Here is a 23,210-nt window from a genome sequence, read left to right as displayed (position 1 = left end):
ACGACCCATTTTTAAGGCCCTGGCGGAGGGAAGGAGGTTGTCACTCAGAATTGTACGGTACATGGCCCCATCCATTCTCCCATTGATGCGGTGAAGTAGTCCTGTGCCCTTAGCAGAGAAACACCCCCAAAACATAACATTTCCACCTCCATGCTTGACAGTGGGGACGGTGTTCTTTGGGTCATAGGCAGCATTTCTCTTCCTCCAAACACGGCGAGTTGAGTTCATGCCAAAGAGCTCAATTTTTGTCTCATCTGACCACAGCACCTTCTCCCAATCACTCTCGGCATCATCCAGGTGTTCACTGGCAAACTTCAGACGGGCCGTCACATGTGCCTTCCGGAGCAGGGGGACCTTGCGGGCACTGCAGGATTGCAATCCGTTATGTCGTAATGTGTTACCAATGGTTTTCGTGGTGACAGTGGTCCCAGCTGCCTTGAGATCATTGACAAGTTCCCCCCTTGTAGTTGTAGGCTGATTTCTAACCTTCCTCATGATCAAGGATACCCCACGAGGTGAGATTTTGCGTGGAGCCCCAGATCTTTGTCGATTGACAGTCATTTTGTACTTCTTCCATTTTCTTACTATGGCACCAACAGTTGTCTCCTTCTCGCCCAGCGTCTTACTGATGGTTTTGTAGCCCATTCCAGCCTTGTGCAGGTGTATGATCTTGTCCCTGACATCCTTAGACAGCTCCTTGCTCTTGGCCATTTTGTAGAGGTTAGAGTCTGACTGATTCACTGAGTCTGTGGACAGGTGTCTTTCATACAGGTGACCATTGCCGACAGCTGTCTGTCATGCAGGTAACGAGTTGATTTGGAGCATCTACCTGGTCTGTAGGGGCCAGATCTCTTACTGGTTGGTAGGGGATCAAATACTTATTTCCCTCTGCAGAATGCAAATAAATTCATATACTTTCCACAATGTGATTTTCCGGATTTAATTTGTGATGTGCTATCTCTCACTGTTACCAATAACCTACCCTTCAATTATGGGCTGCTCATGTCTTTGTCAGTGGGCAAACTTACAAAATCAGCAAGGGATCAAATACTTATTTCCACCACTGTATGTTCTTGTATTACAGCAGGGTTGCAGTCGTTATTTGTTATGATATGAGTATATGCACCAGCTTTTTGTCATGTTTACAGCATTACTAAAAGCAGGAGTTTTAATATTGTTTTAGTATGTTTTTGAACTATATAATAAAGTGTTTGAATATTGCATAGTTGCTATGTTATATTTATCTGTTTGTAATTTATTCACGTGTGGGTGTGAAATTTGTACAATAAGTATGCATGAGAGAGATTTGCCTGCAATGGAGATAATAGGCACACAAATCTCTCTCTTGTACATTCATTATCTAATAACACATGCATAAGTACATAAGTAGTGCCATACTGGGAAAGACCAAAGGTCCATCTAGCCCAGCATCCTGTCACCGACAGTGGCCAATCCAGGTCAAGGGCACCTGGCACGCTCCCCAAACGTAAAAACATTCCAGACAAGTTATACCTAAAAATGAGGAATTTTTCCAGTCCATTTAATAGCGGTCTATGGACTTGTCCTTTAGGAATCTATCTAACCCCTTTTTAAACTCCGTCAAGCTAACCGCCCGTACCACGTTCTCCGGCAATGAATTCCAGAGTCTAATTACACGTTGGGTGAAGAAAAATTTTCTCCGATTCGTTTTAAATTTACCACACTGTAGCTTCAACTCATGCCCTCTAGTCCTAGTATTTTTGGATAGCGTGAACAGTCGCTTCACATCCACCCGATCCATTCCACTCATTATTTTATACACTTCTATCATATCTCCCCTCAGCCGTCTCTTCTCCAAGCTGAAAAGCCCTAGCCTTCTCAGCCTCTCTTCATAGGAAAGTCGTCCCATCCCCACTATCATTTTCGTCGCCCTTCGCTGTACCTTTTCCAATTCTACTATATCTTTTTTGAGATACGGAGACCAGTACTGAACACAATACTCCAGGTGCGGTCGCACCATGGAGCGATACAACGGCATTATAACATCCGCACACCTGGACTCCATACCCTTCTTAATAACACCCAACATTCTATTCGCTTTCCTAGCTGCAGTTTATGTAATATAATTTTGTAATAAACAACACAATTGGCATTGTATGCATGTGTTATTAGATATAGGAAATGTACGTTAACAGAGTATTAGTCAAATGATATGGGAATTTATTGTTACGTGACTAATTATTGAGTATTTCGCTCAGTCAGTGGTATTAAGTTGTATATTCATTAGGGATATCCTGAAAATCTGAGACAAGAATTATCATAATGAATCAGATCAAACATCCATCTACCTCAATATGCTGCTTCTAACAGTGCCCAAGCCAGGTCATAAATATTTACCAGACTCCCCAAAAAGTAGCCATATTCCATGCAACTTGCCCCAGGGATAATCAGTGGCTTTCCCCAGGTCTAACCCATTGGTGACCCTTGAGGACTGTGAGTGAAGATCAAGGCTTTAGTTCCTGATGCTATGTTGAGCAAACACATTAGTAGGACCCACCCCATTCTGCTGCTTAGGCACTCCCTCCCCCTACTCCCAAGCTTACTATCTCTATTCTTCATGGCTGCAAAAGGCCAATTACCTGGTGTAAAATCTTCCAAGTAAAAAATACTTATGGACTTTGTAGTTCTTTGTAATGGGAGAAGTCACTGCTTGCCCTGGGAATGGTAGCATGGAATGGTGCTACTAATTGGGTTTCTGCCAGCTACTTGTGACCTGGATTGGCCACTGCTGGATGCAGGACTCTGGGCTAGATGGACCATTGGACTGACCCAGTATGGCTATTCTTATGCTCTTATTAAATCCCTTGTGTGGTAACTGTAGAATATGAGTGCAGCATTTTATTGTATTGCTATATGCTGACAAGTTAGAGCTAGACATGTATTTCCTAAGCTAATGTTATATTTTGTCTGCTAATGTGACCATGTGGGAAAGACCAGAAAATATTGGCTGAAGTAACAGTACGCTCACTGTTCAGGTGATCAAAGTACACAAGTTACTACTAATGGACCTTGATAGCTTCAGTTTTAGGAATTAGATAACATCAGTTTGGATGGTTTATTAAGGCCACAAAGACAGTCTATAAGAAGTATAAATAAAATAAAACATTTGATGGAATGTTGTTTATTAATAGGCTGTTTAATTATCATGAAACCAGCTGCATTCATTGCATGTACTCCATGATTCTGGTGGTTGCTTCTCTTGACAGATCTATATAGGGTATGTTATGTGGGAGGTAAGACTACTCCTGTTGCTATAGCTTCAGATTAACCATTAGCCATTGCTTGAGTCTTAAATAAAACTCAAAACATTCAATAGAGGCTTGTGCTCACCATGTATTCTTTTGCAGAAATGAAAGCCACCACTGAAATCAGTTAAAATATGAAAAATGCAAGCCACAGATATCCATAAATAATACAGTGGCTTCCTCAGAAGACAAAGAGCCCCTTTCACCAAGCTGCGGCAAAAAGGGGCCAGCACTGGCATCGGCGCGTGGTTTCCATGTGTGCCGAGAACCCCTTTTATCGCTGCTGGTAAAAGGGAAGTCTCATTTTCCGACCAGAAATGGCCGGGCGGCGAGTAAAACACTTGCCACCCGGCCATTTCGGGGGGGGGGGGGGGGGGGGGGAGCCCTTACTGCCACCTATTGAGGTGGTGCTAAGGGCTCCCGCGTTAACCAGGCAGCACACAGCACTGCCCGATTACCGCTGGGTACACTCAGGCACTACAAACATAAATAAATTTCTGTAGCGCCAGAAATGACGGCATGCTAGGGGTGGGAAGTACCGCTAGACTGCTGCTTTAGCCCGGCGGGTACTTCCTGTATAGTGACCGGTAAGCCCACATTGGGCTAACCGACGCTTAGCAAAAGGAGCCCAGAGTGATGTGCTTACACTGCCGTACAAGGTGAAATTAGGCCTTACCTGCTAATTTTCTTTCCTCTAGACCCTCCAGACCGGTCAAGACGCTTGGGTTATGCATGCCTACCAGCAGAGGGAGACTGAGAACACTAACTTCAAACTGAGTACATATAACCTGTGCTAGCCCTCTATCTCCAGTATACACTTAGCAAAGCAGAGAAACAAATCCCTGGAACAGTAACTCTGAAACTAATAAAACCCCTGTACCTGGAAAACTAACAGTTAAACTCCAACAGTGTGCTTAAACAGATGAGACGCCCAGACGTCCCACTCTGCAGAATATTAGAGTCAAAGAAAGTTCTCCGACCATACTGAATATAAAATGAACAGACATAGCAGAACACGGCTCAAAATACTTCTGATAATTGACACGGCTGAAAAATACTTCTGATAAGAGACAGGGCGGGCTCTTGACCGGTCTGGAGGGTCTAGAGGAAAGAAAATTAGCAGGTAAGGCCTAATTTCACCTTCCTCAGCAACCCTCCAGACCGGTCAAGACGCTTGGGAAGTACCAAAGCAGTAGACACATTAAGGGTGGGACCCACGAAAAGCAGAAGACAACACAGCCGCTCCAAACCGAGCATCCTCTTTTGCCTGCACATCAATCCTATAATGCTTTACAAAAGAATGAATGGACGACCACGCCGCCGCCTTACAAATGTCCTGCGGAGGAATAAAACTACTTTCCGCCCAAGAAGCGGCTACCCCCCGAGTAGAGTGTGCCTTCAGTACCGAGGGAACTGCCCGACGCTTCAACAAATACGCCGAGGCAATGGTCTCCTTCAACCATCTAGCCAGAGTAGCCTTGGAAGCCGCTTCCCCCTTTCTGGGACCTCCAAACAAAATGAACAAACGATCCGACGCTCGGAAGTCCTGCGTTCTGCTCAAATATGCCCGCAAGATGCGTCGAACATCCAACTTAGCCAGACGACGTTGAGAGAGATCACCAGACCTATCCCCCAACACTGGTAACGAGATCACCTGATTTACATGAAAGGAGGATACCACCTTAGGAACAAACGAAGGAACTGTCCGCAAAGTCACTTTCTCCTTAGCCAAGGAGAGAAAAGGCTCTCTACAAGACAAAGCCTGTAGCTCCGAAATTCTACGCGCCGACGTAATGGCCACCAGAAACACTGTCTTTAAAGTAAGGTCTTTACACGAGATGGAAGCCAACGGTTCAAACGGAGGGCCTACCAGCGCCTCCAAAACCAAATTCAAATCCCAAGGCGGAACCGTCGGCCGACGAGGCGGACGAAGCAACTTGACAGCTTTCAAGAACCGGCCCACGTCCGGCGAAGCCGCCAAGGAAAACCCCTGAATCTTTCCCCGGAAACAAGACAACGCTGAAACCTGTACTTTCAGGGAGGAGAGCGAGAGCCCCCTGTCAAGACCGTCCTGCAGGAACTCCAAAACTTCCGCGACCGAAACACGTAGAGGAACATAATCCCGCTCTTGACACCAGTTCTCAAAAATGCGCCACACCCGCACATAAGCCAAAGAAGTAGACCTCTTACGAGAGCGCAACATGGTATCAATTACCCTGGCCGAAAAACCTTTCTTCCTTAATCTGAGCCTCTCAAGAGCCAGGCCGTAAGCGAGAATGGAGCAGGGTCGGCCATCTCGATCGGCCCCTGAACCAATCTCACCCTGGACCCCAACGGAATCGGAGCCTGCACTAATAACCGAACCAGGTCTCCGTACCACGGACGTCGAGGCCAATTGGGCGCAATCAGAACCACTAGACCTGCATGGCGCCCGATCCGCTGCACCACGCGGCCCACCAGCGGCCACGGCGGAAATACATAGAGCAACTGTTGAGTCGGCCACGGGAGCACTAACGCGTCGATGCCCTCGGCCCGAGGATCCCTTCGATGACTGAAGAAGCGAGCGACCTGAGCATTGTCGGCCGATGCCATGAGATCCAGCACCGGCCGACCCCATTCCAACACCAGACGATTGAACACTGAGGGATGGAGGGACCACTCCCCGGGGTCTAACGTGTGCCTGCTTAGAAAATCCGCGCTCACGTTGTCCACCCCTGCCACGTGTCCCGCCGAGAGCCCCTGAAGATGAGCTTCTGCCCACAACATTAACTCCGCTGCCTCCACAGCTAACTCTTGGCTCTTCGTTCCCCCCTGCCGATTTACATATGCGACGGCTGTGGCATTGTCGGAAAGAACCCTGACTGCCTTGCCTTCTAACAGGCTGTGAAAGGACCGAAGAGCCAACCGAATTGCTCGAGTCTCCAGGCGATTGATGGACCAAGATGCTTCCTCCAACGTCCATCGTCCCTGGGCTACCTGACCCAGGCAATGCGCTCCCCAGCCCGAGAGACTCGCATCCGTGGTCAGCACCGTCCAATTGGGAGCGTCCAGCGACATGCCCTTCGCTAGATTCGGCGAGTGGAGCCACCAGCGAAGGCTGCGACGGGCAACCCCCGACAGAGGGAAACTCTCCTCCAGGTCCTGACACTGAGGGGACCAACGAGACAACAAGGCTCTCTGTAAGTCTCTCATATGGGCCCTGGCCCAAGGAACCACCTCTATTGTTGCTGCCATCAGCCCCAACACCTGAAGATACGCTCGAGCCGAAGGCGCCCTCTGCGCTCGGAGTAGACGGATCTGTCCCTGCAGCTTGGAAATGCGAGGAGCTGTCAAAAACACCCGGCCCTTCTTCGTGTCGAAGCGAACTCCCAGATACTCCAGGGACTGGGAAGGCACCAGGTGACACTTTGCCAGATTGACCACCCAACCGAGCGACTGCAAGAAGGTCACCACACGGCCGGTGGCCTCCTCGCTCTCTGACCTTGATTTGGCCCGAATCAACCAGTCGTCCAGATACGGATGAACCAAAATGCCCTGCAAGCACAGCGCCGCCGCCACCACCACCACCATCACCTTGGAGAAGGTGCGAGGCGCAGTCGCCAGACCGAAAGGAAGCGCACAAAACTGAAAATGTCTCCCTAAGACCACAAAGCGAAGAAAACGCTGGTGCGCCTCTAGAATGGGAATGTGTAAGTAAGCCTCTGTCAGGTCTAGAGACGTCAGAAACTCTCCTTCTTGCACCGCTACAATAACTGAGCGCAATGTCTCCATCCGAAAGGAGGGAACCTTTAGAGCAGCATTGACCTTCTTGAGGTCTAAAATGGGCCGGAAGGCACCCTCTTCCTTCTTGGGCACCACGAAGTAAATGGAGTAACAGCCCGTACCTCTTTCTAAACTGGGGACAGGTACCACCGCCCCTAAACCGATTAGACGCGACAGAGTGGTCCGTACTGCTCCTGCCTTGTATCTTGAATGACAGGGAGATACGAGAAAGAAATCGGAGAGGGGACTGTCGAATTCTAGGGCGTACCCGTCTCGCACTATCTGTAGGACCCACTGGTCTGACGTAATCTGGACCCACCTCTGGTAAAACAAGCGCAAGCGAGCCCCCACGCGAACCAGAGGCTGGGTCCCCAAACCATCATTGAGACACACGGGACGTACCGGACGCTCCCGAAGAGAAGCCTCGCCCCCCGCGACGGCCACCTCGAAAGGGCTGGGTTCTCTGGAAAAACCGACCCCTAGTCCCCCCAGAAGACCTACCGAGCCTCTCCGCCCAGCGAAAACAGGCCCGAGCCACCAGACCTCCACAAACAGACGCTTGTAGCGCCAAGGCAGACAGATCAAAACTCCGCTTTAGAAAGGTCTCCAATTTCCTATCCTGAGGGTCCCGCAACGCGGCCCCCCCATCCACTGGAATAGCCGTAGCCTTAGTCACTGCCGTCACCACGGCATCCACCGTCGGGGGCCTGAGAGACTCCCTGTCCTCCTGAGGAATAGGGTAGAGCTTGGTCATAGCCCGAGCCACCTTACACTGAGCCTCCGGCGAATGCCACTCCTGCGTGATCATGTCTCTCAAGTCCGCATTCATAGGGAAAGAACGAGAGACCCGCCTGATCCCCTTAACCAAAGGATCCACCTGCTTCCCATCCCCAATGGGAGCCGCCGCAGGATCAAACCTTAAAGTGGCGGACACCTGCTCAATGAGGTCAGATAATTCATCCCTGTGAAAAATCCTAACCACAGAGGGGTCTTCCCCAGGCAAAGACAGGTCCCCATCCTGCCCTGCAACCGACCCCTCCTCCTCTTCCAGTGGGCTAAAATCACCCTCAGAATCCGGAGGGGAAAAGACCTCTACATCTTCAGAGCACTCCACTCGAGGTCTTTTAGCGGTAGCCCCCCCCCAATCTTGGACTAAGGGACTCCGCACCCGATGGGCCCGCCTTCCAAGCCTGAAACAGACTCCACACAAACTCTGGAGGGAACCCCATGCTGCCCGAGGCCTCCCCCCCAGCGGTACTCGAAATCGGGAGAGGCTGCGGCCCCACGACCGCCTCAGCGCTCAAAAGGCCCGAATCCAAGATGGCGGCGGTTCCCGCCAAAATCGGGACCGCCGCTGAAGCGCCCACCTGAGCCGGCCCACTCTCCTGCGATCCCGCAGAAGGAACTTCCGCAGCTAGCACCGGTGGCGCGAGTGATGGGGCCTTGGGCTCCCCACAAAACCGGCAGGGACCGCCAGCCGCGTCAACACCCCGACGCGCGCACAGCCGGCAACGAATTAACTTCCCTGACATACTCGCGCCTAAACAAAAAACAGCTGATTGCAACCGGCGAAGTTAAAAGAAAGAAAAACCAACACTCACGGCGCTTGCTTATTGACTCAGCTCTCCCAGACCGGCTGAACAACTCCGGAGACACCGGAGTGCAGCTCCTGCAGTTCTTCACACGAGGAGTTTTTTTTTTTTTTTTTTTCAATATACTTTATTTGAGCCCTGCTGCTAAGATCTGAAAGGCACTCAAGGCTGCAGGATTAACACTGCAGCCGAGGCACAACGCTGGCCAAAACGGGAGAGCCAGTCGGGGGAGGGACCCGGCCACCCGGGTGTGACACCCCAGAGGGGACAATGGTAGGCCCCACCGGACCTACCAACCCCTTGCACACTACAGCGTTCCAGGCACAGGGATTACTGTACACCAACTTATCCCTAGAAAATCAGGAAAATTAAACTAGTCTCACAAAATCCTACCAGACCGGACAAGCTGCACAGGCTGCATGTCTACCCTCTGCTGAGACTGAGAAAATACTGGAGATAGAGGGCTAGCACAGGTTATATGTACTCAGTTTGAAGTTAGTGTTCTCAGTCTCCCTCTGCTGGTAGGCATGCATAACCCAAGCGTCTTGACCGGTCTGGAGGGTTGCTGAGGAAGAAGACATTTTTAAAGGTCATGTTAAATACTCATTTCCCTCTTGCTAAAGAGAAATAGAGGGAAACTCACCCCTCGGTACCATATATTGGCCAGCAGGGGTTGCTACGCTAGCTTCTTCCAACCCTCTCCAGAACCTGTGATATTCCTGAGGTGTGCCTGCCCCACTGGACAGAAGATTTGAATTTTCAGTCTCCTATGCTGCAGTTGAGTGGCACCAGTCTGACAATCATGCATTTTAAGGTCACTGTACTAAGTTACATAGAGTTTCACAGAACAATCATTTTCCACACAAGTTGTATTTTTTTTTTTTTTTCAGGGATCTCTATGCAAATGAACTTATTGAGGTGTAGTTAACTTTGTTTCGCACAATTAACTATTGAATAGCTCCTTTGCATTACAGCAGCTCAATGATGATGAATTTAAATATATTTTTGCAAGAAGACTACATACAAAGGTTTACTACTGGTTTGCTACTTATAAAGCTGGAAGCTGGATTACTGCACAGTTTCACAGTGGGGGAGACTATTTTTTTGGGGGGGAGGTGCTTGTTATACCATTTTACCTGCTGAACAGAACTGTGGTTTACATACTAAAATATAATGAATACACAACCTGAAAAAAGAAAAGGAACTACAATGTCAGATAGGATAGAAGTGTTAAGAGACAACTCAGACATACCAAATAATCAAGAAAAAAACCAATGGGTAAACAAAGAAAAGGTGGGAAAGGGCAACCAGGGAAGGGATGGATGGATATCACACGTCAACCTTTCTTGCATGTTTGCTTTGCATCATAGAATTGATGTAAATGTTTGTGCCTAGATTTGCTGTAAAACATGTGTAAATTATAATATTTTATAATTTATAAACCCCACCCATGCAAACGCCTATCTGCAAACTACATGCCTTCGCAGGTAGATGCCATTTTATAGAATAGTGCAATGGTTCCCAAATCTGGTCCTGGAGGCACCCCAGCCAGTGAGGTTTTCAGAATATCCACAAAGAATATTCATGAGAGAGGTTTGCACGCACTGCCTCTCCACTGCATGCAAATCTCTCATGACTATTCATTGTGGATATCCTGAAAACCTGACTGGCTGGGGTGCCTCCAGGACCGGATTTGGGAACCACTGGAATAGTGCATAACCATGAATATGGGCATTTACGTGTATATGCTGGTATTTTGGTCATTTACACATATTATTGCTACCTGTTGGCTTCCTCTTTTAAGAATAAGCACCTTGGAGAATAATTTTATAGCAGGCTGCCTAGGTAGAGAGAGCAAGAAGGTGCCTACATATAGCACATTTTAGAAGCTCTGTTCCTGAAAACTGGCATTTAGACATCCATATTGCATGGATATCCACATTCCAATTTTACAAAGGCAGGACATGGAAGTCTAACACTGCAGTACATCCATATGGCAAGGGGGCACGGTCTGGGTGTGCTTTGGGCAGGGCTAGGGATGTCTATGTCTAAAAAGATTGATCTTGATATTTAGACTTGGTACTTCTCAGGCCTGGGTTAAAGAAAGGTGCTCTGACTGAGAATCTGTCCACAGAAGGGATTAATCCCCCAGTGGTTGCTGTCCCCTTTCCTCTCCCCTGAATGTGAAATCAAACCAGGCTCTAAGAAAGCTTCATGCAGATTTCAGGAACAGACTAAGGGTTAGTGCAGTAGACCGAGAACCAAGGGACCCAGGTTCAAATCCCCACTTCAATGCTCAATGTTATGAGCCCTCCAGGGACAACCCCCCCCCCCCCCCCCAGGCTATTGCAGCAGTGTACATTCAGGTAGAGCAGGCATTTTTCTGTTCCCAGATGGCTCACAAATTTAAAAAGAGCTTCCAGAACTGTGGATCAGGACTCCATTACAACCTGGGTGGACTCTACATAGGTGAATCATTATTCTACACCATCGGGGGGGGGGGGGGGGGGGGGGGGGGGTTGTATCATTATTGTATTTGGCTGCAATTAGGGGGTCAAAACTGATTAAAGGGTTAAATGGTCAGTATTCTCAATGGAGAATGGTAGATGGGTTCCCCAGGGGTCTGTGCTGGGACCACTGCTTTTTAACATACTTATAAATGATCTAGAGATGGGAGTAACTAGTGAAATAATTACATTTGCTGACGACACAAAGTTATTCAATGTTGTTAAATCGCAAGAGGATTGTGAAAAATTGTAAGAGGACCTTATGAGACTTGGCGTCTAAATGGCAGATGACATTTAATGTGAGCACTACTACTACTTAACATTTCTAGAGCGCTACTAGGGTTACGCAGCACTGTACAGTTTAACAAAAAAGGCCAGTCCCTGCTCAAAGGAGCTTACAATCTAAAGGACGAAATGTCAAGTTGGGGCAGTCTAGATTTTTTGAATAGAGGTATAGTGGTTAGGTGCCGAAGGCGACATTGAAGAGGTGGGCTTTGAGCAAGTGCAAAAGTGATGCATGTGGGACAGAGGAACCCGAATTATAGCTACATCATGCAAGGTTCCACGTTAGGAGTCACAGACCAAGAAAGGGATCTAAGTATCGTCGATGATACGTTGAAACCTTCTGCTCAGTGTGCTGCTGCTGCAGCTAAGAAAGCAAATAGAATGTTAGGTATTGTTAGGAAAGAAATGATAAACAAAAGTGAGAACGTTATAATGCATTTGTATCGGTCCATGGTGCAACCGCACCTTGAATAGTGTTCAATTCTGGTCACCGCATCTCAAAAAAGATATAATTGTATTAGAAAAGGTACAGAAAAGGGCGACGAAAATGATAAAGGGGATGGGACGACTTCCCTATGAGGAAAGGCTGTAGCATGCAGGGCTCTTCAGCTTGGAGAAAAGACAGCTGAAGGGAGATACAATAGAGGTCTATAAAATAATGAGTGGAATGGAACGGGTAGATGTAAATCATTTGTTTACATTCCAAAAATACTGGGACTAGGGGGCATGCGATGAAGCTACAAAGTAGTAAACTTAAAATGAATCAGAGAAAATGTTTCTTCACTCAACGTATAATTAAACTCTGGAATTCATTGCCAGATTATGTGGTAAAGGCGATTATTTTAGCAGGGTTTAAAAAAGGTCTGGATGGAATCCTAATGGAAAGTCCATAGACCATTAATAAATTCACATGGGGAAAATCCACTGCTTATTTCTGGGATTAACAGCATAAAATGTATTGAACTTTTTTGGGATCTTGCCAGGTATTGGTGACCTGGAGATTGACCACTATTGGAAAAAGGATGCTGGGCTTGATGGACCTTTGTTCTATCCCAGTGTGGCAATATTTGTGTACTTAAGCGGGTGCTGGGTCCAACAACGATCAGTTCCCAGGGGGCCTGCGTCAAGGCAAGTAGGGACCCACTTTATGCACATTCACTCCCAACATGCAAGGGAGTCACAGCCACGTGGACTGATGCACCCAATGCCGAAGACACCAACACTGACATCAATGCAGTGGCTTGAAACCTGGCTCCAAGTCTTCTCTGGCCAACTGGGTTTTCTTCATATGAAGACAGAATAGTTTGCAGGGGTATGATCAGGCCCTTAAATACTGTAGAGATCAAGAATGGGTGTCCTTACCAGTGCAGCGCTTGAAGGCACTGGAAACATTTGATGACAAAGAAAAGCCATGGCCAAATCAAAATGGTGCTAAGAGGGGATAGTACCAGGAAAAAAAAGGGGGGGGGGGAAACTGACTGCAGCTTAATGTGTAAATGCAGCCTAGCAAGTGCAGTAATACAAAGAACTTGGGAAAAGGCAAAAACAAGTTACAGGACTAAAATAAAGATAACCCTTGAAAGAGGTATTAAAAAATAAGGGGCAGAATATCCAAACTAGCTGCAGAATAATGAACACATCCTCTCCTCACTGGCCCTGCACTCTTATAGTGTGTGGGAAGACACGTGCAGTAGAGTGCGTTATGCTGACATCTATTTTTATACTTGTTACAAGCTCGACTGATAATGCGGATCCACATTGCCCCTCTGAGAACTGTAGGCCTGCTTATATTTGGAGAAATACCAAGTCTAGAGTGAGCTACCTGCACCTCCACGGCTGCTGACCATTGATGTGACTGGGAACAGAATTACCTCTTCATAGCTCCCTACTAATGGCCAGTGGGTTATCCCAAGCAGGGACAGCAGGTTCAGACTTGTGAAGAGAGCAGAGGTCACCACTTGAAGGGCAGGGATCCTGATTCAAAAAAATTTAATAGCTTTCAGCATGTGCTCCCCCCACCCTCAACCAGTCTAACATACCACAGATGCCAGTCATGTCACTAACACAAGCTGCACCCAAGTTCTAACCCATCTCTTCTATAGGACCTCTGAAGCCAGCAAGGGCACCTACAGTTAGGAGTCCAAAAATTTGGATGCCAGAAAGCCAGACTATAAGTGCTGTACACCTTCCAACCTCAGTCCAGCATCTGCTCCTGGCCCTGCCATGCCTCTCGCCCAGTGTATATACAATATTTTCAGAAGTCTTTTCCTCACATGCTGGACAGGGAGGTGTAGCCATAGGACTTTGAGGGAGACTAAATTACTGTCAGAATCCAGACTGACTAAATCTGAGCAGTCTGGCTTTTTGGACTTTTACTGTATTGTAACATGTTTATCCATTTACCCTAGCTGAGAGGTTAAGCAGCATTCTAAACTCATACGCAACTTCACTGTTATCAATATATTCTACCTTTGCTTACACCCAATGCTTTTAAAATGTTATATATTGGTGTTGACATAATTTGCATTTTACTGCTGTAATTGGCTATTGCTTTATGTTACACATTCTTGCAGTATACTGCCTTCTGTAAATTCCTGCAGAAAGCCAGTAAAGAAACCGTAGTTAAGATCCAGGGCCCCTGCCATCAGCAATGACTACTTTTGAATTTTTTTGGTTGGTTCCAGGGGCTACCTCAAACCATTATGACCTGCCTCTGAAAGCCCAGCCCAACAAGCCACAGCATGCTGATCCAATATCTAAAGAGGCACCTGGCAGCCTATAAACCACCCTCCAGTTTTTAAAAGGAGGATTCAAGTGACCTGGGAATTAGACCAGTAAGCCCAACAGAGGTGCTTGGCAAAAGGAGGGTAGAGATTATGGACTCCATTTCAAGCATCTAGGTTTTCAAAAGGCATTTGATGAAGTACCTTATTGTAGGATAGTATGAAGTGTCCTATAGTGGATTAGGAACTGGTTAATAGGTAGAAGACAGTGTAGGATTAAGATGGTCTTTGCATGGAGAAGGGTAGATAGATACTAGGGCTCCCCAGGTGCTGCTAGATCACTTAGTTTTGCAAAGTTATTCAAAAAAACTTTGAGAGGACTGAGACTGGGCAACCAACAAGTTATATGATGAGGGGTAGAAGAGGACCCCAAATTACCTATAGGAAACAAGCTTCCCCAATAAAGGTCACTACCCATGAAAGATCTTTGTGTCAACTATGCAAAGCCCTCTACAAGCAGCTACAAAAAATGTCTGACTGACTTGTGCTATAGTGCAACTATACCTCACATACAGTAACCAGAATTACACAAGTTAGCAAGGGGATGGAGAAACTTCCTTATGAGGAATTGCTAAAATGGCAACAGCAAGGGGCTATATGAGAAAACCAGTTGAGAACAGGTAGATAATTGCTGGTAGGGACGGCAATGAAGCTGCAAGTAGGAAAATATTCTACATTTCTGCAATTTTAACTCATTTACTACCGGAGAATATGGGAAAAGCATTGAGTTAATAGGGTTTAAGGGCTTGGAATTCCTAACCCATAAGCCATTAAGATGGACAAGCTAATTTTAGAAATAAGCAGTGACTTTAATACCCCCCTTGTCAGGTAGTTAAACATAGTCCAGTCCTAGTATCCTGTTTATATACACACCATTTACAGCATCTTGCTCCTCACTTTTGTAGCAAACTTATCCTGGCATGTAGGCAGATATGGCCCACAGGCTATTTCATACAAAAAAATATTTGCTGTCGTAACTGCATCTACTTTCCACTGGACCCATAGTACTGTTAAGGCTGTTATCAGCAAGACCAGAGAAGCTACAGCATTGGGTTCAGAACCTATGGCAGTAAACTGAATGCCACTGCCAATGAGCAACTTCTGGATAACAAATCTAAAAACCTGAACTAATCTTAAAAAGTCAAGGTGAAACAGGTGCCAGTTAAATAGTTTATTTGCTAGGACTCAAAAACTGTTACAGTATGAAGTGCAATGCACTACCACCTTCTCCCTGTACAGGTTCAAGTACTCAATGCAGCTCAAAGAGTAAAAATCTTGGAATGGCTACTATAAGTCCTTTACATTTTAGACTGGTGAATCTGGAATGCACTTGTCCTTGTTAATCAACCTCTTCAATGGTTGGTCCGCTTGATGAACCTGAGGGAGGAGCACCACTACCTGGGAATCCACCAGGCATGCCACCTGGCATCCCCCCAGCACTCTGGTACAGCTTAGTGATGATTGGATTGCATACTTTCTCTAATTCTTTCTGCTGATGCTCGAATTCATCCTTTTCAGCAGTCTGGGAAGAGAACAAAAAATGATTTAGTATTCTTGATATCTAGAAGAGTAGCCCTGAACATCCATGAAACATTACCCCTCAACTTCCCAAGGCAATCATGCTAGCTACAGTTAATCTTGTTTAGACAGCACATGGTCAGTCGCTCAGACATCCAAGGAAGGTACTAAAGCCATCATTAGTCTTGACTTCTGGTGGAAACTACGAATGGCTTTGGAATCAAATTCATCATTGCGACCACCTGCTTAGTGCTGGTACAGCCTCAGCTATGATTTAGACATTTTACCTGGTTCTTATCCAGCCACCCAATGATTTCATTGCATTTGTCCAGGATTTTCTGCTTGTCCTCATCACTGATTTTGCCCTGCAGTTTTTCATCTTCAACTGTTGCCTTCATGTTGAAGGCATAGGATTCTAGCGAGTTCTTGGAAGACACTTTGTCACGTTGCTTTTCATCTTCTGCCTTATACTTCTCAGCCTCTTGAACCATACGTTCAATATCTTCCTTGCTTAGACGGCCTGTTGAAGCAAACATTTATAAATGGTTTTAACGAATGCACATGTACCAAGTTTGTGGTTTCAAATTAGATCCAAGTTAATGACAAGCAGCTTTGCTTCACTAGCTGGAAAGTTAGTGAAATTATGTACAGGCTGCTTATAAAACTTGCATTTAACAATGTACTTTTAATGGTGTGTAGCTGCTGTCCTAAGATACCAGCTTGTCAATTTATACAAAACCACTTATGGGTCAAAGTCCAGTATACTTATACCCATTAACTGACAGCATTCTATAGTGTTGTATACCTTGACTTAAAAGTGCAGTTACAAATTGTCAATTTAATGGCAGTATTCTATAAACCTAGATATAAGTTTGTACATGCAAAGTTATAGAATATGGTTAATGTTTCAACTGCAGAGGATAAAACTTTCTAGAGCACATTATGGTCGCTCAGACATCCAAGGAAGGTACTAAAACCATCATTAGTCTTGGCTTCTGGTGGAAACTACGAATGGCTTTGGAGTCAAATTCATCATAGCAACCATTACCCTACCAGTATTAGACAGGGTCCAGATAAAAAAATGCGCTTCCTTTAAAAAAAAAAAAAAAATGTTACCTTTGTCATTTGTGATTGTGATCTTGTTTTCCTTTCCAGTACTTTTGTCTACAGCAGACACATTCAGGATTCCATTAGCATCAATATCAAATGTTACTTCAATCTGTGGCACACCACGTGGAGCTGGGGGAATACCAGTCAACTCAAACTTGCCCAGCAGGTTGTTATCTTTTGTCATTGCTCTTTCCCCTTCAAATACCTACAAACACATTTGTGTTACATTTAACAATTTAACATTTTGCCTACATTGCAACTAACTAGTATTTTTATAATACAAAAAATAAATACCTGAATCAGGACACCAGGCTGGTTGTCAGAGTATGTTGTAAAGGTCTGTGTCTGCTTAGTTGGAATAGTTGTATTCCTTTTGATCAGGACTGTCATAACACCTCCAGCTGTTTCAATCCCCAGGGACAAGGGAGTGACATCCAACAGCAGTAGATCTTGTACATTTTCTGACTTGTCACCAGACAAGATAGCAGCTTGAACAGCTAGGAGACAAAGAACCTGACTCAACCAACATGAAAAACAGGTGAAAAGTTCCAGGACAAGGAGTTGGTCCTTAGCAGTGGTTTCCCCAAGTCTGATCGGCAAGGAGCACTCCAGGACTAGACTTGGTAAAACAGGTCAACTCAAGATGACCAAAATATTTAACTGCTTATTTACAGCCTATTCATGTTTTGGAAATCTGAAAGCCAGCATTTAGAATGCATATTGCACAGGCATCCAAATGCTAGTTTCATAAAACCAAGATATGGACATTAAAACTGCTGTACCATATGGAAAGCAGAATTCATAGCCAGAACTTGGGATGGCCATTATTTCTCATGTTTTTAGAAGCTGTATCAGCAGACCCTGTACTAAAAGGTTTCTGAAGTTGTACTTTTACCATACATATTAGGCCAGCAATTTTCCCTATAGAAACTGACATTAAGGCATTACAAAAACTAGATGCCACTTGTTAGCATAAAGCTTGCTCAATTACCTGCACCATATGCTACAGCTTCATCAGGGTTTATACTTTTGTTGAGTTCTTTGCCATTGAAGAAGTCCTGCAGCAGCTTCTGGATCTTGGGGATACGGGTGGACCCGCCAACCAGAACAATATCATGGACCTGGGACTTGTCCAGCTTGGCATCACGAAGTGCCTTTTCCACTGGGTCCAGGGTGCCTCGGAAGAGGTCTGCGTTCAATTCTTCAAAACGGGCTCTTGTTATAGATGTGTAGAAATCTATGCCTTCATAGAGGGAGTCTATTTCAATACTGGCTTGGGTGCTAGAAGAAAGGGTACGCTTTGCACGCTCACAGGCAGTACGGAGACGGCGAACAGCTCTCTTATTATCAATGATATCCTTCTTGTGCTTGCGCTTGAATTCTGCAACAAAATGATTCACCATACGGTTGTCAAAGTCTTCCCCACCCAAATGGGTGTCACCGGCAGTTGACTTAACTTCAAAGATCCCATCTTCAATGGTTAAAATTGAGACATCAAATGTGCCACCACCAAGGTCAAAAATCAGCACATTCCTTTCAGCTCCAACCTGGGGACAGGAAAGTAGTCGTAAGTATTTGTGACTACCAGAAGCCATAGCAGTATGCTCTCAATGTCAAAAGGCAACGAATTAGATGAGGTCTTACTAGTTTTAAGCTATATTTATTGGGATTATGGAAGTTACCAGATCTTAGTACTATGTACCTTGTGTTTAGGCTAAGAAGCAACATTGTGTTGTGCTGCCTTCTACAAAGCTCATGTTATAGCATATGATTGAAGGAATATACAAATGCATAAATAGGGCCATCCACTAACCTAGTTATGTTCTGCTAGTGAGGAATTAAGTCTATTTAGCTTTTAAGTCATTTAAGTTACATGTTCCTATTTGGACATTTAACTTAAAAGCCAAAGACTAATTTTAACTTCAAATAGAAAATGAATGATCATGTAAAAAAGTAATGTTGCTGGTCCCCTAACAGGACTACAAAGGTAACTGATTTTCTATACTACTACTAAGCATTTCTATAGCGCTGCCAGGGTTACGCAGCGCTGTACAAGTTTAGCATGGGGAAGGACAGTCCCTGCTCAAGGGAGCTTACAAACTATGTAGTCAATGTAGGTAGCTTACAATCTAAAGGTTATAAACTATGTAGGGAAGGTGGTTAGGCGCCAAAAGCAAGGGAGAAAAGATGGGTTTTGAGTAAGGACAGGGAGGGCGCATGGGCTCGGGAAGTCTGTTCCAGGAATAAGGTGATGCGAGGCAGAAGGGGCGGAGTCTGGAGTTAGCAGTGGTAGAGAAGGGTACAGATAGTAGTGATTTGTCCTGAGTGGAGGTTACGGGTGGGAACATATGGGGAGAGGAGGGTAGAGAGATAAGGGGGGCTGCAGATTGAGTGCACTTGAAGGTCAATAGGAGAAGCTTGAACTGTATACGGTAGCGGATCGGGAGCCAGTGAAGCGACTTGTAGAGGGGTGATATGAGAGTATCGATTCACGCGGTAGATAAGATGTGCAGCAGAATTTGACAGATTGAAGGGGGGGATAGATGGCTAAGCGGGAGGCCAGCGAGAAGGTTGCAATAGTCAAGACTAGAGGTAATGAGCGAATGGACGAGGGTTCGGGTGGTCTGTTCCAGAGAGGAATGGGCGAATTTTGCTAATGTTAAAGAGGAAGAAGCGACAGGTCTTAGCTGTCTGCTGGATATGGGCAGAGTATACTACCTTTGTAGTTCAGCCAGTGCTGTATATGTAGATAGGTACAAAACTAGAACTGTCTTAATTGAGCATATGCTCAACTGTTGTAGAGAATCTCACAGGCTGCATGAAACTGAAATATGCTACAGTTGTTGCATGGGAGACCCATGTTCTTGGCTGGAAATAGTGGGTTCATGCATGGGCCTAAAAAAAATAACTAGCGAGGTCAAGATGAATATAACTTAAGGTAAAGCAAGATATGAGAAAGATGAGCAGGTAAAGCTTTAAGAGCCAAAGGCACAGTAGGCCTGAAGCAATGCATGGGCCTAAAAGAAACTAGCGTAGTGATTGTCAAGTTAAAAAGCAAAAAATATGAAAGGAGAGGATCAGCTAAAACTTGATAGGAGCCAAAGGCATGTTAGGCCTGAAGCAATGCTGGATAAGTTAACTTACTGGAGAAAAAGTCCATAGTCTATTAAGATGGACACAGGGAAGCAACTGTTTACCCTAGGATGTTGCTATGAGTTGGGTTTCTGCCAGGTACTTGTGACCTGGTCACTGTTGAAAACAAAGATACTGGGCTAGATTGACCATTGGTCTGACCCAGTATTCTAACATGGAAAAGTAATCAGATGAAGTGTAGTTTCAAAATCGAGCTGGAAAAATCTAGAATTTGTTAGATGTTGCTTAGTGCTAAATATAACCCTACAACTAAAATCAAGGTGGATTCATTATGTGAAAGGTATGGCTTCTGAAGCTCGGTTTAATGAGTGTGAGGCAGTGTATACCCAAATCCTAGCTAACACACAACAGCTAAAATACACTACTAGATAAGCTGTGCAGGTTTGAGATATGAGTAACTTAAATTCAGGTTTTAACAGCGAACACTAAAGCAGGAGACTGTGCACCCACTTGAGACCTTTCAGCCATTAAAAAAAAAAAAGTTACTTACCTTTTTGTCCAAGCCATAGGCAATAGCAGCAGCTGTAGGCTCATTGATTATACGTAGCACATTAAGACCAGCTATGGTGCCTGCATCCTTTGTAGCCTGACGCTGAGAATCATTGAAGTATGCTGGGACAGTGACAACAGCATTTGTAACAGACTAGAAATTAAGAAGAAAAACTGAAAGATTGTGGCATTGACTTCAAAATAACCATGTATGAAGTCTACCAGTAGGTGGCAGCAGACTAGCAACAAACTAAGGGTGGCAGCCATTTTGTGATAACATTCAAAGTACTCACACACTGTTGTACTGGACCTGCAGAGTATAAAATGAAATACAACATTTCTACACACCTTGCCAAGGTAAGCTTCTGCAATTTCCTTCATCTTTGTTAATACCATCGATGATATCTCCTCTGGGTAGAAAGACTTGCTTTCTGCTTTGTAGTCTACTTGGACTTTTGGTCTTCCACCATCATTTACAACAGTGAAAGGCCAATGTTTCATATCAGACTGCACAACATTATCATCAAATCTACGACCAATCAAGCGTTTTGCATCTACAAAACAAAGCAAATAAGTTGTAACCAGTCTCAAGATACAATATTAGTCTACAGTTAGTAGATATTTACATCAAGACATTCACGTACCAAATACTGTGTTTGTGGGGTTCATTGCAACCTGGTTTTTAGCAGCATCACCAATCAATCTTTCCGTGTCTGTAAAAGCAACGTAGCTTGGGGTGGTCCTGTTTCCTTGGTCGTTAGCAATAATTTCAACTTTGCCATGTTGGAATACACCCACACAGGAGTAGGTGGTGCCAAGGTCTATGCCAACTGCGGGTCCCTTAGACATTATACCTGTAACATGATATTCAGAACATTAATATAAACGCATCTCAACAGTCAAGACGCTCTACTGCGCAAACAGCAACTATACCGCGTGGATTTAAAATTTGGACCTTTACAGTTCATCCAACCCCAAACGACCGCCCTCAATGCCCTTTAATCTCGGTTCCCGCCACCATTAAGTCTAATATACAATAGATTTTATAAAATGGAACACTACCTATTAATTTAACACCGCCACTGCGCTTCCGTTATAGCGGAGTCAGTGGCGTTACCCACAACCAGGCTTAATACCCATACAGGAGAATACAAGGTCAGCCACGTGACCCACGAAGCTTCCGCCCAAGTGGGTCTTCCCACTTAAAAATTGTCTCATCGAATAGGAGCAGCATTACAGGAAAACAAGCACAGCTCCTTACACCAGCCTCCTCCCGAGGGTGCATCGTCCTTAAGTAACTCAGGCACATGAACGTGAACGCTCGACAGCGGACAATGGGCGCGAACCCGCGCCTCGCGCACTTACTCTGATAGGCTAACGGAAAGCCCGCCTACCACCCACGCTACCGGCTTTTCCCTTTCAGAGGCTACACTGCAGCGAAGATTTCCCGAATAGCTTTTAACTACAATTAAAACGACTTAATCATCCATATTAGCGTAAAAAGATGGGGGATGGGGTGGGAAGGAGCAAGGGATGAGAAAATAGATAAAACATTTTAAGATCGTGTCACCAGCTCCCTCATTTTTAATTACACAATTCCTCGCATTACCTTTTAATAGCCCTAAATAAAGCACGCCATATAGCGCTTTACAAAGCGCACCATCCAATTAACTTAACAGCCTTCACCTCTGCTAGTATTTGCCTAAAATAACCACCACAAGAACCTGTTCCATAAAACTCGCTTTTCATACCTGAAATACATACAACCTAATAATTATTATTAACCACGACCCACCTGGATTGCGGTTTCTAACTATCAAGAAGGACGAAGGCTGTTCTCAGTCTCCGTACCACCGCGCTGCCGTTCCAATGAGAACGAACGTGCCGGCCCGTTCGCTTATATAGTACGGGGGAACGTTCCAGAACGGAACAGCTGCGTCACTGTACAGAAGCCTATCAGAGCGTGCCCCTCGGCTCTTCTTTGTTTCGTCCCCGCCCCCTCTCTGCCCTCTACAGTTGCCGGATGTGATTGAAATTTTCTCGAACTTTCATCCGCGGGACCGAGCCAGACAAGGAAGAGAAGGGTGAGAGCGCGCGACAATGCACGCGCATGATGGAGGGGGAGGGGGGGGGCAAGGAAAAATGGTGAAAGCCAAATGGTAGGCGGGAAGAAGGAGGCAGAACGGGATGTGAGAGACGTAATATCTCAGCTCTTGCGTGTGCTGCGCCTGCGTTCACCGGAAGTAGGACAGATGTGGTGGTAGGCAAAAGGTAAAAAACGGAAAGGGATCCGCCCGGATTCGATTTAAAAACCTTTAAAAGTTAATTATTTTTTCTTTGCCCTGACGTCTACATGTGGACATTTTACATATATCTTCCAAAATAAATGTTTTTAGAAGAAGGCAGCTGATGTAGTTAAAGCTGAGGATTATTCTCCCGAGATCCTCCTATTTCCTTACCACGTGGTTGTAGCTTGTACTGAGGCGAGAAGTTGCTTTTGGATATGGCCCCGAGTACACCGTTTTAGCAGTTTGTTTTGTGTAGTAGTTAGTATAAGAAGCAGATGCGTAAAAGCTTACCGTGCTGGGAACGTTGACTTTTTTTTCTCTCTCTCTCCATATGTTTATGTGAGATATCGCCACTACGGTATTTCTAAGCCACATTGAGCCTACAAAGAGGTGGGAAAATGTGGGATATAAATTAAGTGAAGTGGTAGTCTTCTAATAG

General features: G+C 45.4%; 1 protein-coding gene, 1 long non-coding RNA gene and 2 other non-coding genes across 4 annotated transcripts in view; 1 reads left to right on the top strand and 3 right to left on the bottom strand.

The window, feature by feature from the left end:
* Positions 1–15,369: 15,369 nt before the first annotated feature.
* On the bottom strand, positions 15,370–22,374 carry HSPA8 (heat shock protein family A (Hsp70) member 8). The gene is made up of 9 exons (XM_030221594.1): positions 22,279–22,374; positions 21,128–21,337; positions 20,832–21,037; positions 20,485–20,637; positions 17,833–18,388; positions 17,136–17,338; positions 16,848–17,046; positions 16,019–16,251; positions 15,370–15,735 (listed from the first exon to the last, which is right to left on the bottom strand). Exons 2-9 carry the CDS (start codon positions 21,330–21,332, stop codon positions 15,553–15,555), a joined length of 1,938 nt encoding a protein of 645 aa, XP_030077454.1. The 5' UTR covers positions 21,333–21,337; positions 22,279–22,374; the 3' UTR covers positions 15,370–15,552.
* On the bottom strand, positions 15,875–15,969 carry LOC115482320. The gene has a single exon (XR_003944071.1). It is a non-coding gene; the product is annotated as a small nucleolar RNA SNORD14 (small nucleolar RNA).
* On the bottom strand, positions 16,678–16,772 carry LOC115482322. Its single transcript, XR_003944072.1, has one exon. It is a non-coding gene; the product is annotated as a small nucleolar RNA SNORD14 (small nucleolar RNA).
* A 108-nt stretch (positions 22,375–22,482) lies between the features above and the next one.
* LOC115482043 overlaps positions 22,483–23,210 on the top strand; it is a 47,060-nt gene continuing 46,332 nt past the window's right edge. Inside the window, exon 1 of the long non-coding RNA XR_003944029.1 lies at positions 22,483–22,567. This is a non-coding gene — a long non-coding RNA (uncharacterized LOC115482043). The remainder of the gene's footprint in view (positions 22,568–23,210) is intronic.

Source organism: Microcaecilia unicolor, chromosome 12 (genome assembly GCF_901765095.1).
Source record: "Microcaecilia unicolor chromosome 12, aMicUni1.1, whole genome shotgun sequence".
In the NCBI taxonomy this organism is placed as follows: Eukaryota; Metazoa; Chordata; class Amphibia; order Gymnophiona; family Siphonopidae; genus Microcaecilia; species Microcaecilia unicolor.
The sequence above is the reverse complement of the archived record's forward strand: the minus strand, read 5'-3'. Positions and strand labels throughout refer to the sequence as shown.